General features: G+C 33.2%; 2 protein-coding genes across 3 annotated transcripts; both read left to right on the forward strand.

Moving 5' to 3' along the window:
* The first annotated feature begins 418 nt into the window (after positions 1–418).
* LOC134265638 (diphthine methyltransferase-like) lies at positions 419–16812 on the forward strand. 2 transcript variants are annotated; one of them, XM_062747872.1, is made up of 9 exons: positions 419–463; positions 9168–9302; positions 9686–9806; positions 11225–11450; positions 13289–13446; positions 13593–13665; positions 13905–13970; positions 15569–15741; positions 16460–16812. In XM_062747872.1, exons 2-9 carry the CDS (start codon positions 9174–9176, stop codon positions 16624–16626), a joined length of 1113 nt encoding a protein of 370 aa, XP_062603856.1. In that variant the 5' UTR covers positions 419–463; positions 9168–9173; the 3' UTR covers positions 16627–16812. The 2 variants fall into 2 exon arrangements, with proteins under 2 accessions (XP_062603856.1, XP_062603851.1); XM_062747867.1 differs by having other exon boundaries at positions 436–463; positions 9692–9806; positions 16460–16808.
* On the forward strand, positions 6783–7190 carry LOC134265531 (cyclin-dependent kinase 2-associated protein 1-like). The gene has a single exon (XM_062747757.1). It carries the CDS (start codon positions 6783–6785, stop codon positions 7188–7190), a length of 408 nt encoding a protein of 135 aa, XP_062603741.1.
* Positions 16813–16857: the final 45 nt, after the last annotated feature.

Below are 16857 nucleotides of genomic sequence, written 5' to 3' on the forward strand. Positions count from 1 at the left end.
AAATAAATTGTAAGCATTTTTCGTTTTGCTAAGAAATTTCTTGAAAAGATGAGGCTAATTGCTTACTAAGGTATTTTTTTTTAATTAATTTTTTTTTTATATTAACATCCTGTAGCTTACTTGATTTTTGACCTTATAATATTACATTTGGCAAAATAAGAATTTTGTAATGTATGCTATATTTATCTTTTTCTGAAAGTTGTGCTTCATACTCATCTACATACATGGAACATCTATATGGACCTGATATAAAAAATTAGTAAAAATAAATTAATTTAAAAATAATATGATATGCCAACAAAATACATGAATAATTACATATACCTATATTAGTATATGAATGATTATAGATTTATATTTTGATTATACATTTAGGGAAAAGAAGGATATCAAAAGTGGATTTTATATTCCCTGTCCGGGTAATAGACTTGCCAAACAACAAAGCTGGCTGGTGGTTGAAGTGGTAGGTTATTTAATCTGGCATCTAATTGACATCAGCATTATATTTTAATCACGTTTATTGTGCAATAGAAGTATGCTGAAGTTATCTCTAATCTGAGGATAATTCTTTGGTAAATCGGGTCGGTATAAGTGTTTTATATCATACCATATATATTTGACTAGTGCAGTGCAATCTTTTGTCTTGATTTGCCATCCATGAACCGGTACTACGAATCACCGGAATGCCCCGTAATCACCGAAATGCCCCAAGAAATCACCGAAATGGCACCGAAATGCCCCTTATTTTGTTATATATAAACAAAAAATTAATAAATATTGATGACTTTAACTGTTCTAGAGCCTAGATACCGAATAAAAATGTCATAATTTTAACGTAAGTATTTTTATTTGAACAGAAGATTGTGTATGTTACAGTATCTAAGAAAGATAACTCTCACTGATTAAAGGCACGTGCCAAAAAAGTCTTATTTTTAATTTTTCTCTTTTTTCTGTTTTAAATATAAAATAATAAGTCATATTTTTCATATCAATTAAAATTTTGTTTGTAATATTATTTACATATATTCTTGATTTCTAAAAACGGAGTACACTGGTGTAATTTTACTGGAAAGTCCTATCTTTATATTAAGTTTTAAAGCAAATAGAAAGATCTTTTTTACGTTTAGTTTTAAAAAAATATTTACCATGTATGAATTTAATAAAATTTCATTGTTATCTGATATGAAAATGGGACTATTAATGCAACATTTTTTAAAAATCTTATTAATAAAAGTTTGATTGGATCTCTCACTTCTCATCAGTACAGTAACAGCTGAGTAAAATAGAATCAATGCTTGAATACTGTGATTGTCTTTTTGGAATTCTATTCAATTTGTATGAATGTTTGATCCTCTGGTAACTAGCAAAGAAAAGAACTGCAATGTTTAAAGAAAATAACAAAATTTATCAAAATTATAGTTTTGTTTCGTTTTTGTGTTTATGAAATAATATTTTTTTTTAAGTTTCATATTTTTTTTACTAGTATTAATGATTAAAAAATGAAGACAAAATTAATTTGATTTATTATGTTTAATTCATCTGAAACAAATGGATATCTGAAATTATGTTCACTGTGTATACACGGACAGCTAATCTCACTGGGATTAATTAAGTAATTGATCTATTGACAGGTGTGTAGTATTATGTCATATTACATAATCAGGTACATCACAATCAGTGATCGAAATTACGCACGTGCGCTATACAAACATTGACATCAGGTATCCTGGGATAATGAACTACATTTGATTCAATAGAAATAGTAAAATTTGACAATTTTACTATATAATTTTTTTTAAGTTTTGAATGGGTTGAATACACCTACATCGTTTTATGAAACAATTGCTACTTTGGAAAGGTTTGCTAATTTACAAGAGAAATGTTCCGTACAATTATGTTTGACCCGACTGACTATGTATCTAATCAAGTAACAGAATAAAAAAATCATTAATAGAAATAGTAATATTTACATGGCCTTAACGAAGTACAAAGTTTAAAACCTTTTTTTCATTTTTTATGACTGCATTTGTCTTTTGAAATTCTTACATCGCGGTCGTAAATTATCACGGAAATTTGGTGTACCGGTACCCCCTCTCTCGTTTTGTTTGGTAAAACGTTAACTTTATGGTCTGTAAAAGTAAATATATACAATAAAAGATAAATTTACTCAATGAATAATGGCAGGTATATATATTTTAACGCTACGCCTATTTTCCCCCAGCAGGCGTCTGCAGACGAATAAATGTTACAACCTGGTTCACAATGCAAAAAGTTGGAAGAAAAGGAAGAAAGAAGAAAGTCAATTTTTTTTATTTTATCATAGTTATCATTTGTCATCTAATTTTCTCCGAGAAATATCACAAGACATTATTATTTCTTAGATTTTAAACATTGTAGACTTCACTTCCTAGGTCATCACCAAATACGAGTTATCGCCCTTTGAAGTACGATACGCTTCAAGCACAAAACATGAAAATAATTAATTTTACCGTCAGTTATGCTTTACTGAAAAAAATAAGCATTAATTTTTATGAAAAACATCATATAAAAACATATGTAAGGGCATTTCGGTGGTTTTGTTGGGCATTTCGGTGATTTTTAGGGGCATTTCGGTGATTACGGGGCATTCCGGTGATTCGTGTTACCCTCCATGAACTATATACTATAGCTTTGTCAAGCTATTCAGAATAGCTTGATAAAACTTTTCTTATTTATTGTTATTTACATGAACTTTTTTTGACAAGAAAAGGGAAAATTTGTAAGCAAATGACTACTCATATTTGTACAGTGGACTACAGTGGAGTCGCCAATTCCGGGTCGTCTCCAATTCCGGGTCACTAGCGTGTATTTTATGCCTAGTGTTAAAATTTAAGCGCAAAAAACTTAATGAATACGCTGGTTGTTAAGAACTGGTCTTTCTGTCTGTAATTAATTACAAAATTTTGAATATCAGCTTTAAGAGAGCATCCGACAATCGAAATTCTGAAACTCACGCATTAAAGACTTGGATGTTTCTGCTTCGGTGACTGGCTACTTTCGTTTTTGTTCGCTGCAGAAAGGCTGATATAAAAGTTCTAGATAAATAATAAGAACTCGAAAGTATGGCAAATGCATTTAGTTTTAACTCAGAAATCAATCATAATGATCGCTGCTCAAATAAAATTAAAATAATTATTAAATCAAACTGTAGTAGTTTCTCCAATTGCGGGTCACGCAATCTCGTGGCATGAACATTTCAACATTCTATGTACAAAACCGATCGATAACCATGTAATTACCTTGATTATCAAAAGTATTCTAATGGAAAATATTTTTTCTAAAAATCAAAATCGAGTTAACCCTTCAAATGCATTTTTTAATAAATGAATTTACTTGTACATTATTTTTGATCCTAATACATTTTTTTTAATTCTGCATACTGCAATTTGTTTTGTTGCAGTTGTTTTAAAAATAATTTAAACCTATTTCTGTGGTTGTTTTACTTTTTTCCAAGCTGGATGACTTATTTTATGTTTAAACATCATAAAAATCCTGTTCCGAAACGTTCCATGAATAGTACACGACCGTGAAGTCACATGACCCGGAAATGGAGAAAATGATTCGTAACTGGGGAAGCAGGGCCTTTCTGAAATACCCCTGTATATATTGTTCCCGTGTAGCTACTTTGAAAACGAAAAGGTGTTTGGATGACTCACTATTTGTTCTTTCAATACATATATTGCATAAAATTTAAATTGAACAGATTTGCAAAATATCAACGAAACACCCTGACGTGACCCGGAATTGGCGACTTCACTGTATTAATAATATGGTCGAAGGTCCTAAATTCGACAGGGTCCGAATTTCGACGGTTTTGTTATTTTGTTTATATCTGGTTCGTTCTCGCGAGATCAGGCTGGTCTGTGTAAACATAGTACCCCTGTAGACTTGCGATCATATTACGTATATCATGGATGAAAATGCATTTCAGACAGGAAAGCATTTGTTTCATATAGTTTTAGACGAAAAAAATGTCTGCCTTGCGTAAAATCACTTTTTGATACAAATATGAAATCTGATTAATGGTTTATGATTGCTACAAATAACTTGACAAAATACGGTATGCATAGACTGACAATTCAGTAATGAAATTCACGCGACAAAATTTTGGAAAACAAGGCCAAGCCAATTTTATTTTGTGTTTATCAGAACTACAATTTTTAAAAAGAAAACAATGAATTAATCATATTTTGAATTAAAATCACTGTTACTAAGGGTTTTGTTATACATGTACTTAAAATTAATGATTTGTTGGTAATCATTTGCAATTTCCTGAAATGTAATGTATTTTTCTTAAAATACTTTTTTCTCTTTTTATACTAAAAGTACAAAACTGAATCTTTACACAGAAAATATTTCAATGCTTAGAATATTATGTTTTGTTTCTTTTAAAATTTTCCACCATTTCTACTTTTTAAAACAAAATTATTTCATTCTCTACTTACATTAAAAAGTACTAAAAATAATATTTAATAATGGTATTATATGTAAAAATAAATAAATAAATAAATATATAAATAAATATATATAAATAAATAAAAAAAAATAAAAAAAAAATAAAATGCAGTTTGTATTAGCTTAACTATAATAATTGTTTATATTTGTTGGCTGGTCCTATTAAAAAGACATCAAAGTACATGTTTTTCACGCCTATTGGTGTGTACATATTGGAAGTTTAAGCCACAAGAAATTTTCAACAGTGACATAAGTATATTCACAAAATGGGCCCAGTATGATGGAACGAAGAATGGGGTGCCTTGTCAATATTTAGTCACCTGAAATACTGTTGCAACACACAGGTTCTCTACCTAGTATGACTAATTCCTCTGTCCTCATTGCATTGAGTAGTGACAAAATGATTAAATTAAATGTTAAAATTACAACTATTGCCATTAAGTAACCTTATATTGCAAAAAATTAATCTAATTTATTTTTACTAAAAATTTGTTTTGCTTGGCCTTCCTGATTGCTTGCATATAACTCGATGACGTAACCGTCGAAATTAGGACCCGGTAATGGCGGCGCCCATTGTTTACATGTCACTTTTGAACTCATCACCAATAGAAGTAGATAAGACGAATTGGATAAATCTTTACACAGGAAAGAATACAATTTGAATGATGAATTTACCGCTCAATTTATTTCAATGGATTCTTGTTTACATGAAATAAAATATTGCAACACATTGAAAGACCGTCGAAATATGGGCACACGAGGGTATGTTCTACGGTGCGACCGTTGGGGCGAGCGCAGTTATTTACTATCAAAAACCTTTTGCACAGTTACTACTTGCACTGCCTATCCTCAGTTCATTAAAAAAAGAAAAGAATAAAAAGAAATCACTTCTCAGGCGTCGGGATCGAAATTCTGATCTTTTTGGAAGTTTCTGACAAAATCGGAAATACCCGAGCCGTTAAGTGACGAAAATATGACGTCAAATAAAAAGTCCTGTAGACTTAGAACGCAAACGATAGTTTTGTGGCATGGATATTGCATTAAATCGTTGTTTGTAATTTTTTTCAAGTAAGTTCTTGTTATGTTTTAGCCACCATGTTGCTGTGCACCGCAAAGGATTATTGGGAGTTTGGAATTTTTTCACGCGGTGAGATAAAAATTTCTTGAAACAATGTGCAGATTTCAACCCGAATTTCCTCCGTTCGTACACGTTAGTCTATTGAGCTCGCTACGCGAGCGGCGCTTCGCGCCGCCTCGCTGCGCTCGCTATTAATATAAATGTAACAGAAAAGGGAGAAAATGTATGGCTGGACCAGGATTGAACCCGATTCCCTTTGCATCACTAGTCTGAAGCTCTACCGACTGAGCTACTCAGATTGATATTCACATCCCAAAACATTACATTAGTTCCTATTAATTGTCTTCACCCTCGAAGACACAAACCCAAGTTCTTATTAGTACCTGGCAGGACTTACACCAGCAAGTCCAGGGATGGTTAACGTATGGCACCAAATCTGTAACAAATGTAATGGTTTTGATTGTTGAATGTTCATGTCATTCTTGGTAATTTACTACTTAGTCGATAGAGCACCTCAGAGTAGTGATGCAGGGATCCCATATTTGATTCCTGGTTGAGGTGTCATTTACAACTTTCCTGTTACAGATTTGGTGTCGCTGACCACCCCCTGGCCTTGCCAGGGAAAGTCCTACCAAGGGCTTAAAAGAACTTAGGTTGTGTCTTTGAGGGTGAAGACAATTTAAAGAGAGTGTAATGTATGGTTTAGGCCAGGGATATTGGCCTAGGTAGCTCAGTTGCCAGAGCAGCTGACTAGTAATGCAGGGCGCAGTTTGATTCCCTGGTCCAGCCAAATACTTCCTCCTCTACTGTTACATAAAAGATAGAATCATTTTATCGAAAACCAGGCATATAGAACTAAAAGGATTATTAGATCAATTTTCCTATATGATTTCCCCCACTTCTTGGCAATCAAGGAGAACATAAATCTAGACCCTAAGATTAAGAACATATTCATAATTATTCATTACCTAATATATATTACAGATTGTAAAAATAAATTCTCATTTGATATTACTTCTAGAAACTATCTCATAGAAGAAATTCTTTTTAATCTTTTAAAGTTTTGTTAACTTTGACATAAGATATCTGATATGTCAGTCCACATTTATATGTAGATAGTAAATGTGCTATATCTGATCTGTATACATACCGGTAAATATCAATAAATTATTGAAACATTTTTTGTTTGTTATTCTTATAGTTTAACATGATGGAAGACAGCACATCAACCCCAAAGGATCGCAGTCGAGTGAATTCGCCTGCCATTATGAGTAATCCAGGAACTCCGCGATCTGAAGACGTAAGAGCTACACCCTCCCCAAATCAAATGAGAAGGGGGCACAACCCTGCACAAGCCATGCAACTCAGTCAGCAGCAACTGATGCAGCTGCAGCAGCAACATCTTCAGCAACTTCAGAACCAGCAACTAGCCCAGCAGCAGCAATCTCAGAGCAAATACACACAGCTGCTTGCTGTTATTGAGGACATGGGAAGAGATATTCGACCAACTTACGCTGGAAGTAAGACCTCCGTAGAGAGACTGAAGCGTGGAATTGTTCACGCACGTATTCTTGTTCGAGAGTGTTTGATGGAATGCGAAAGAAGTGCCAGGACCTAAGGAAATGTGTTCATACATGCATCAACGAAACATTTTTTGTCTCATATAGTTATTTATATTTTATGTTCTGGAGAAAGGATTGAATCAGAGGATTTTGTCAAGACATTGTTGAAATCATTTTTTTTATCTTCTCATTTTTTCTTGAGATCTTCAAAATTTTGAAATTTGTTGCAGCTGATTGATATTGGCATTTAATTTCTACTATAAAATTATTTTAGTACAAAAGAAAATTATGTTCATTTTCTGACATCAATTCATGCTGGGTCATGTGATTGTTTTCTTAGATCTTCATATACCTTTATTGATTGTGAATTGTTATTGTAGCCTTTATTTATCAGACTGCATTGTAAGTTTGTAACATTTTTCATTGTATCATGTGTACATTTGATTCTAGATCCTTGTCAAGTTGTCAATCATGAAAATTATTTTAAATCAACTTGCTATATTAAAGTTTGCAAAGTGAAAGAAATAAATACCTGTGCATTGAAAATTTTTGAATAAAACAGAAAGATTTTTCTCAATTGTTTTGCATCATTAAGGCCAAAAAAAAAAGAAAACCCAGTAGTTTCTTAGGCACCGCCACATCAAATCAAAAAGTGACACATTGATCAGTATATTGACTTATTTGGAAGTAGAAAAAACCCCTCAATTTTCTATTTTCCAAGTTGAAAAAGAAAATTGAGATATTACCCTTTCTATAAATGCTTATTGAATAGATTGAACCCTTTCCATAAATGCTAAATAGATTATTGTTTTTATTAGATAGACAATATACTAATATTTTTTGTTAATATGGTACTAGTATTCCTAGTCGCTTGGGTCAAGGACAATGTATATTTCCTGTATAATGTATTGTCGAGGAAATTCGAACTATACTTGTACATGTAACATTTTTTCATTGCACAGTATTAATTTTGTTTTTTAATTGTAAACCTTCCTGCTTGATATACACTAGAATGTCACGGAAATTTGATCTGATGCAAGATTTAAAAGTTACATATCCCACAGTATACTAAAAGTTTCTTATTAGTTCAAATATATTTCAAATTTTCTCGACAATACATTATATAGAAAATATTCATTATCCTTGACCCAAGTGCCTATGCTAGTATTTTATGAATTGACTTTAAAATAAATGTTTGGAATAACTAAAGTTAAAATTCTTGTCTTGACTATAACTTTGTCTTGTAATGGAGAATCACTGGAAGCTAATACTCAGTACAGAGATTACTTATGATTCAAGGATGTGTCTTGACTTTGAACCAGGGTTATTTCAGTAAATTCAAGGTCACTGACAGAAAAGATAAATCAATATTTTGCTAGTCTATAACTTTATAATATAGAGTCACTGGATGCACTTACTCTGTACAGACAAGACCTTAACTGAAGGTCATCAGAAAATTGATAAAATTTTTGTTTGGGCTATAACTTAAATTAATTGTTATGGTGAAATACTGAAATCTCAAACTTGGTACAAAGATTGCTTATGTCCTTTTGGTTTGTCATAACCTTGACCAAAGGTCATTCTGGCAAGTTTATGGTCACTGACAGATCATTTTCAGATCAGATCAAGGTCATTTTGGCTAGTTCTCTGGTCATTAGCAATCCCTATACCAAGTGTAAACTTCACCAGTGATTCTGTATTACAGAGTTATATTTGGTCCAGTTAAGCATTTTATACTGTTTTACGAGCGTCCTTCTACTTGCCAGAATGACCTTGATTCAAGGACAAAAAACAACACTCTTGAGTCATAAGCCCCCCCCCCCTCTGTACTAGTATGAATTTTGAGTGTTTCTCCCTAATAAAGAGATAACAGATGGACAAGATGATTCCTTTAAACCCCGAAACTTTATTTGTAGCCAGTGGGGAAAGAGCATCACAATTAAATACAAGTTTGGCAGTGATTATAATCTTGAGATGATGATAATTGTTTTAATTTAAAATCATATGATTTTAATTTTGGGTATTCTATAGAGGGAAGAATGTCCCAGATTTATCAGGTTCTAGACACTGGATTCTATGCGGACTCTGTGGAATGGTGTCCATGTGATGGAAATCAGGACATTCTACTTTGTGGAACCTACCAACTGGATGAGAGTCAAGAAACAAAGGTAATCATAACTAATAAAAGCTAGTAATGTGTTGCTAATACAAAGTATTATACTCAAGTTGATTTACTTCATCCTTCTCTAGTGCTACTTATTAACAGGTTTCAGATTTTGACCTTAAGTATGCATGTAATAGTATATACAGTAAAACTCAGTTATAACGAAGTCATTGGGACCATCTGTGAAAATACTTCGCTATATCCATAATATGTTTTATCCACATAAGGAATTCCTTAAATTTATTTAGCTGGGGATCCAAGATAACTTTGCCATATCCATGAATTCGCAATATCTGTGTTCGTACTAAACAAGTTTTGCTGTATGTCATTAATAATAATGTACCTGTTACTTAGTACGCTTGAGATATTTATCTGCATTTATTTCAGAAACAGAACAATTCTGATGAAACAAAGACAAAGAACAATCAGACCAGACATGGAAACGTTCAGGTCTACAAACTTAACTCTGCTGAGGAGACCTGCTCATTAACAAAGACTTCTGTCATTGGTTTGTATTGTTGACTTCATTTTCAAAATTACTCAGTAATGTATGTGTACATTGTTGAAATTATACATGAAATGTATAATATTATGGAGATAATGAACAGTATTGAAGCTGAAAAGTCTAAAACTATACAATTTGAAATTTGGAGTAGAGCAAACACAAACCTCCAAAACATCAGAGGTAGGATCAGGTGCCATGGAGGAGTGAACATCCCCTGCTGACTTTTCACATCCACCGAGTATGTGTTCCTTGTCATGATCAGGGAATAACAGAATAATCTGTCGACAATTCAGTGTGTAAATAATGGCCTAACAAATTAAGGTGAAAAATGTCAGTCAGCATTTGACTTAATGATATATTGTATTTGCTGACAATTAAGGCCATTGTGTATAAAAAATTAGAAAATTAATCTGAAATTGGTCAGGTAACATATTCTAGAAAAAATCTGTTCTGGTCACTAATATAAGCGGGTCAATAGCAGATACTGCATTTGACTTATCAATAAGTTTATACTAGCTGCAATAATGTAGCCCTCTCCGATTTTTTTTATCTGATATTTTCTGGAGAGGGCTACAATTCCATCGCATCTCCGTAATGGTGCAAATATATTTTTTTGATACGGGTGATTGGAGGCAAAATAAATTATTTTTACATTAAACTTACTTCTTATAAGACGGAATTTTTATTCACTGTCAACAACATAGCCTGTTAAACTCGAAAACCATGTAAAATAAATCTGTGTCTTTCCCAGCTGCAATATTCAGCAGCCATGACAGTTCACGCGTGACGTAGTGAGACTTTCGCTTGAAATTTGGAACAACCAAATAAAGCAAATGTTGATGTTTATAAACGATTGTGCTTTAATATATTACAAAAACATCGATAAATAAAACCATTTCAAGTGTTATTTTTGCGCAAACAGCGATACGTATGCTTAAAATAAGGGAATTCCTAGTAGATCCGCTCCTATAGAACCTAAATTCTCATTGGCTGTCCCAAAATACAATCCATCAAGGTCAGTAAACATGGCGGATAAATTCAAGTTAAGCTGGTGACACACACGAAAAATAACCGATATATGGGTCGTTGTGAATATTTTTGGATCGATTTATGTTTTGCATAATTACATATTTGGATTCCAGGTAAGAGCTAATAATAAAATAGCCGTTTACTGATAATTTGAGCCGAAATCCGTGCGGGAGTGATCCACTGCCGCATCTGCGCCATTATAGAGATCCTAAGGAGTTGTAGCCCTCTCCCAAAAAAAAAAAAAAAAAAAATCGGAGAGGGCTACATTATTGCAGCTAAGTTTATACAATAAACATTTGTACAATTTAAAAAAAAAAAAAGAAATCATTTAAACAGCTTTATGAGAATGAATCAAAATTGTTTTTTAAAAAAGATATTGATGAATTTTTCAGAAATGCCCGGTGTCCTTGACATTAAGTGGAGCCCAGACCTGGTTGGAGGAAACCCTGTCTTTGGATTGGTCAATTCTGTAGGTGCTGCTGAACTGTATGTGATGAACCACAGAGGTGAAATGGGTGGTGGATCCACAACAGCTGAGATCACAAAGCTTACAGGGGTGACCCTTGGAGAAAGTGTATTAGGTCTGTCCCTAGACTGGGCAAACAAAATTACTAAAAGGTAAAGTAAGAAATAATTACCCATCTTTGATATAGACATAGAGCTCTAGTCTTGTCAACATCTGCATAAAATTCACATTCTGTAAATAGTCTTGAGATAACTTTTTTAGTTTTTTTTAAATCATTTTTATACGCCCGTCTTAAGACGGGACGTATTATGTTATAGGCTTCGTGTCCGTCCGTCTGTCCGTCCGTCCGTCTGTCCGTCTGTCTGTTAGCTTTTTCGTTTCCGGCTCATAACTTTAATACTACTAGGCCTAGGAATATCAAACTTTGTCATCTGATGCATCTTGGGTAGAAGGTGTGTCGCGTACAAAAAGTAGGTCGCTCTGACCTTTAATTAAGAAGTTATAGCCAAATATGGAAAAATCCTTTCCGGCCCATAACAAGAAAACCATAAGACTTACAATCATCAAACTTGGCCAGTTTATGCGTCTTAGGTAGAAGGTGTGTCGCGACCTATTTCAAGGTCACTGTGACCTTTAATTTAAGTGAAATTAAAAAAAAAAAATATGTCTTTTTACTATTTATTTACACATCCCAAATAATGTAAGAGTATTGCACTGTTCTTATTAAAAAAGTGTTAAATCAAGAAAATACTTATTTTATTAAAGCATATACTTGACAGCAATCTATAACAAATATAATGTATGTTAGAGAAATCCTACCTCTCCCTTGAGTGTAATTATCAAGCACTGGTCAAAAAGAATTTTGATAACAGAAAATTGCATGTCAAATTAGAGAGAAATTAATGGGTTTGAGTGCGAGGAGCTAACTGCCAGAGCATTGGTGTTATCTGTCCCTTGAGTATTGGGCAAATGGGTAAGCCTGTTTGATTAAAAATAGGCTATAGCTCTTGTTGACTAGCTTAATTTGATGAAAAGTAATTAAAACTAATTTGATATTGCATTGTAGACTAATCTGATATTATGTAATATTATTAATTTAAAAACTAATTTTATGGGGTGGGGTGGAATCAGCATGTCCATATGAATTACATATTAAAACCTGTTGGAAATTAAATCTCAACAAAAAAAAAAAATCTTTGAGTATTTTATATGTTTTTAAACAAAATTTATAGTAGATAGTGCAGACCCATTCATCTCTTGGTAGTAATGAGTTGACAAGCATCCAGTTAAAGATTTATTAATGAGTTCAATGTAGGAAGGCTAGCTGTCTCTTATCTGTACCCTTTGGGGATTAGACAGAAGAACTGCTGGTCAGTTTATAACATATGTCATTTGATGGCCAGCCTTTTTTTTTCAAAATTAATTTGGTATAGATTAAGTTGTTAAGACTAATTTGATGATGGGCATTTGACAAGGTCTAACACAACCAGCACAGAAATCTATCAGTTATGTAATATTTATTATAATTGATGCCTACATCACAGGGGATGGATAAATATTTTAAGGAATTGAAAAATCATCGAAATCTTAGAATCACGGGCAAGTTTGATGTGATTTTCTTGCACCTAAACTGTTCAAGAAAATTGTAATTTTTTTGACGGGCGTATCATGCTGTGGCGCGGCACTTTATTTATTAGTCCTTTGACCAAATTTTTAAATGACTGGATCAAACTATTTATACATCAAGTTAGTATTCTAAAAAAAAGCATGTATGTATAACCTGTTAATGAAATTATACTCAGTATGTAGAATGTCAAGTCAATTTAAATCCACTAATGATGAATATATCTACAGTAAGACATGGACTTTTTCATTTTCATGCAAAAGTTATGTCATTTTAATGTTTAATAGTATGTCATTCCTCATTATATACTATTACATAGATACAACTATGTCACCAGAGTTAATATTCTTTTTTTATTTTGACTAGTGGCCCCCCACAGCTGACTACCTCCTCGTCAGATGGCCACCTTCGGGTCCACCAGCTGATTTCAGGGGAGCTCACTCTTCTTTCCTCATGGAAAGCCCATGACTATGAAGCCTGGATTACGGCCTTTAATTACTGGGACACCAATGTTTTATTTTCAGGTGTTTATAAATACAAAGACTAATGATGTAGTGATACATTGTAAATTTAACTAAATCTAAGCATTTGCAAGATGTAAGGATCTTTCATTATGAAGAGTAGCATTTTTATTACTTGTATCTTTATCATTGTATTGTTTGACTTGTAGGGGGAGATGATTGCCGACTGAAGGGTTGGGACCTGAGACAGAAATCTACCTCACCCATCTTCTCCAGTAAAAGGTACAAGAAGTTGAAACATGCATTAATTTCACTTTATATACATGCATGTATTTACTGTGTATTTAAAAGAAAGATATTACCATATATAACAACCCCATTCTGTTCTAGCATAATGTTGTACATTAAAATTAGTAAACCCACAGGTAATTGCATTGTCTTTATGTCCTAAACACTTTTATATTATGGAATAATAATATTGTCCAAAATTTCATGTTACGGAGTGAATGTTTTTCTTGTAGACATGAGATGGGTGTGTGCAGTATTCAGTCTAATCCAGTCAGAGAGCATCTTCTCTGCACAGGCAGGTGAGGCAAACCTATATACTATGAGTGAAATGTAAATTTTTAGTGCCCCCTAAACAAAGATTTAGGGGTATATAATTTTTGTCCTGTCCATCCATCTGTCTGTCTGTTAATCTGTTTGTTTGTCTATAAAAATTGTAACATTGTCCATAACTTTTGATTGCTTGGAGATATAATGGCTTAAAGATTTTACGTGTGTATTCTTGTGACATACCTTTCTATAAATATACATGTAATTGACTTCTTGACTTGGATCTTGGAGTTTGACCTACTTTGGCAAAAATTTGCATTCATTTGAGACTTGGTCATAACTTTTGTACACTTGGTGCTGAAGGACTTTCATACTTCATATACTGTATAAGCAGAATTTTTAGGGGGGATTTAATTTTGGCATTATTAGCGAGGGTGCTGAGATCACTAAAATTGAATACATGTATCGCTAAAAATTAACTGTGTTTTAATTGTAATGGCCTCTGTAGTGACCTTTTTTAATATCACTAAAAATACTTCTCACTAAAGATCAAATACCCATTTTAAAAGACAAATCGCTAAATTTGCGTCTCGCTAAAATTTCCACTTATACGTTATATACTTTTATTGTGACCTTTCTTGGCTTTAAATATTTTTTACCCTGACCTTAGAGTTTGGTCTACATTTAAAAAAACCTTTAAATTGTCATAACTTTTGAACAGTTAGAATCAGGGCTTTCACATTTCACAGGTGTTTTTCTTGTGACAAGACCTTCCTTTGGACACAGCGAATTTAATTGTGACTGTGGTGTCCCACCTATTGTTAATGCTAGGTATTTTTTATTTTTCCTGTGTACTGTATACATGGTTATTTTTGCCCTTTTGCACATGCAGCAAATTTGTCGTGTTTTTAATTTGCCCAGCTATATTTTCTGTTTAGGAAACTATGCTGTGTTCTTTTTATTCACCCCATTTTAAATTCACCAAATCATGAAGAGGGTGAAAGGGGCGAAAATAAAATGAGGACGAAAATTTCCCTGTATACCATATTTCTTGTGACAAGTCCTTTCCCTGGGTATCATTGATCTTGACTCTTTGACATTTGACATTTGAGTTTGACCCATGTTTCAAATATTAGTAATTTTTTGAATGGCTGGTTCTTTGGCTTTCATACTTCACAGGTACCATTATATATTGATGCTACGTCGGTCTTTTTTGACAAGGTCAGACACCACTGAATTCCGATCTCCTATCATTCGGTCTTCTTGTCCTCTGCTAATCATTCATGACCAATCACATGCCCAAAATTGCTGATGAATACAAGTCCTTTCTGTGGAAAACTATTTTTGACCTTTTAACCTTGGAGATTAACCTGCATTTGAGAAACTCTAATCAACCTTTGCAATAAGCTGCTTCACAGGCTTCAATGTTAATTAGATTTATATTTGTGCAACTTTTTATATTATTTGATAATATGACGCCAAATATAAAAGATATGGACACACTTCTTGTTTTTTTTTAATGAATTAAAGGTAAAGAAAATGAATGCTAGTTGTTTATTTAGCCTTGATACTTATATTTCAATGCTTTTAAATGTTCCCTTGTTAAAGTAGATGTTTCCATTTATTTTAGCTATGATGAACACCTCTTGGTGTGGGATAGCAGGCAGATGAAGCAGCCCCTGGGTGACACACAGTTAGGAGGGGGGATCTGGAGGGTGAAGTGGCACCCAAAGGATGGTCACTTGATCCTGACAGCCACAATGTATAATGGCTACCATGTAGTGGATGCTCGCAGTGTATCAGGTGACTAAGTAGAATGACAGAAAGCAAAATAATTCATGAAAATTCACAGTAGTTTTACTAGAACAGGTACTTGTTACCAAGGTAGATCCATTGTTTAGATGAAATAGCCTTGACAAAATTTAACTATTACTGTATTCTTCGGAATTATACGGTCAATATTATTGATTTAGAGCATATCAAGTGCAGGGAAACAATTCGAGAACTTCACCTTCACACACAGGGTGACAACTGGGTTGTCTCCCTTTATATGAAAATGAAATAGCTTAAGCTAGCATGCAGGGTGACAACTATGTTGTTTCCCTTAATTTAAAATGAAAATTTTGTGGGAGATAAGTCATGTCTATACAGTGTATATGAAAACAATAAATTCTAATGGTAACATCAAAATTGTCTGTTGACATGCTTCCAAAGTATGTAATTGGAATTGGAGCAGTGTAGATAGAACACAAGAGGTGAAGCAGATATTTTTTACTTTAATTTATTAAACTGAAATTCCCAGGGAATTTAAAACTATTATAGACTGTTTAGAAGAAGACATAAGTTAACATATTTTCAGGTGTGAGTAGGTTTGTCACCCTCAGGTGCAAGCAGCCCTGGCTGCCAACCCTACTTAGACCTGATGATATGTATTGTCTCCATTCTAAACAGCCCTGGCATAATTAAAGAAACTGTATGGAAAGAACAGACAATGACAATATTTTCTGCTTTCTTTAAACAGATGGGAAGATGTGTGTGTTACATCACTATGAAGAAGATGTGTCTCTGGGATATGGTGCAGACTGGTGTCACAGTGCCTCATTCAATAACCTTATAGCAACTTGTTCATTTTATAACCACTCTCTTCAGTTATGGCAATTTAAAATGCAAAACCAAGATGTTGGATAAAAAATGCAGTATTAAAATAATTGATTTAGCAAATAAACGTGTTCTTTTATATTTTTGTCTCTTAAATATTAGATTCTGCCTGATTATTTGTCAGTTATTATTGGGATCAAGGTGTAATAGGAAAGGAGGAATTTGTAATGATCCAGACCATGATCTGAACCTGAAGCCCCCTGAAACACGTATTAAACCATAGACAGCTGCTCCATTAGCTGATCTGTCTGGCCACTGGCG

The sequence above is a fragment of the Saccostrea cucullata genome, unplaced genomic scaffold, assembly GCF_032062105.1.
Source record: "Saccostrea cucullata isolate Sc308-1 unplaced genomic scaffold, CSIRO_AGI_Scuc_v1 ctg157, whole genome shotgun sequence".
In the NCBI taxonomy this organism is placed as follows: Eukaryota; Metazoa; Mollusca; class Bivalvia; order Ostreida; family Ostreidae; genus Saccostrea; species Saccostrea cuccullata.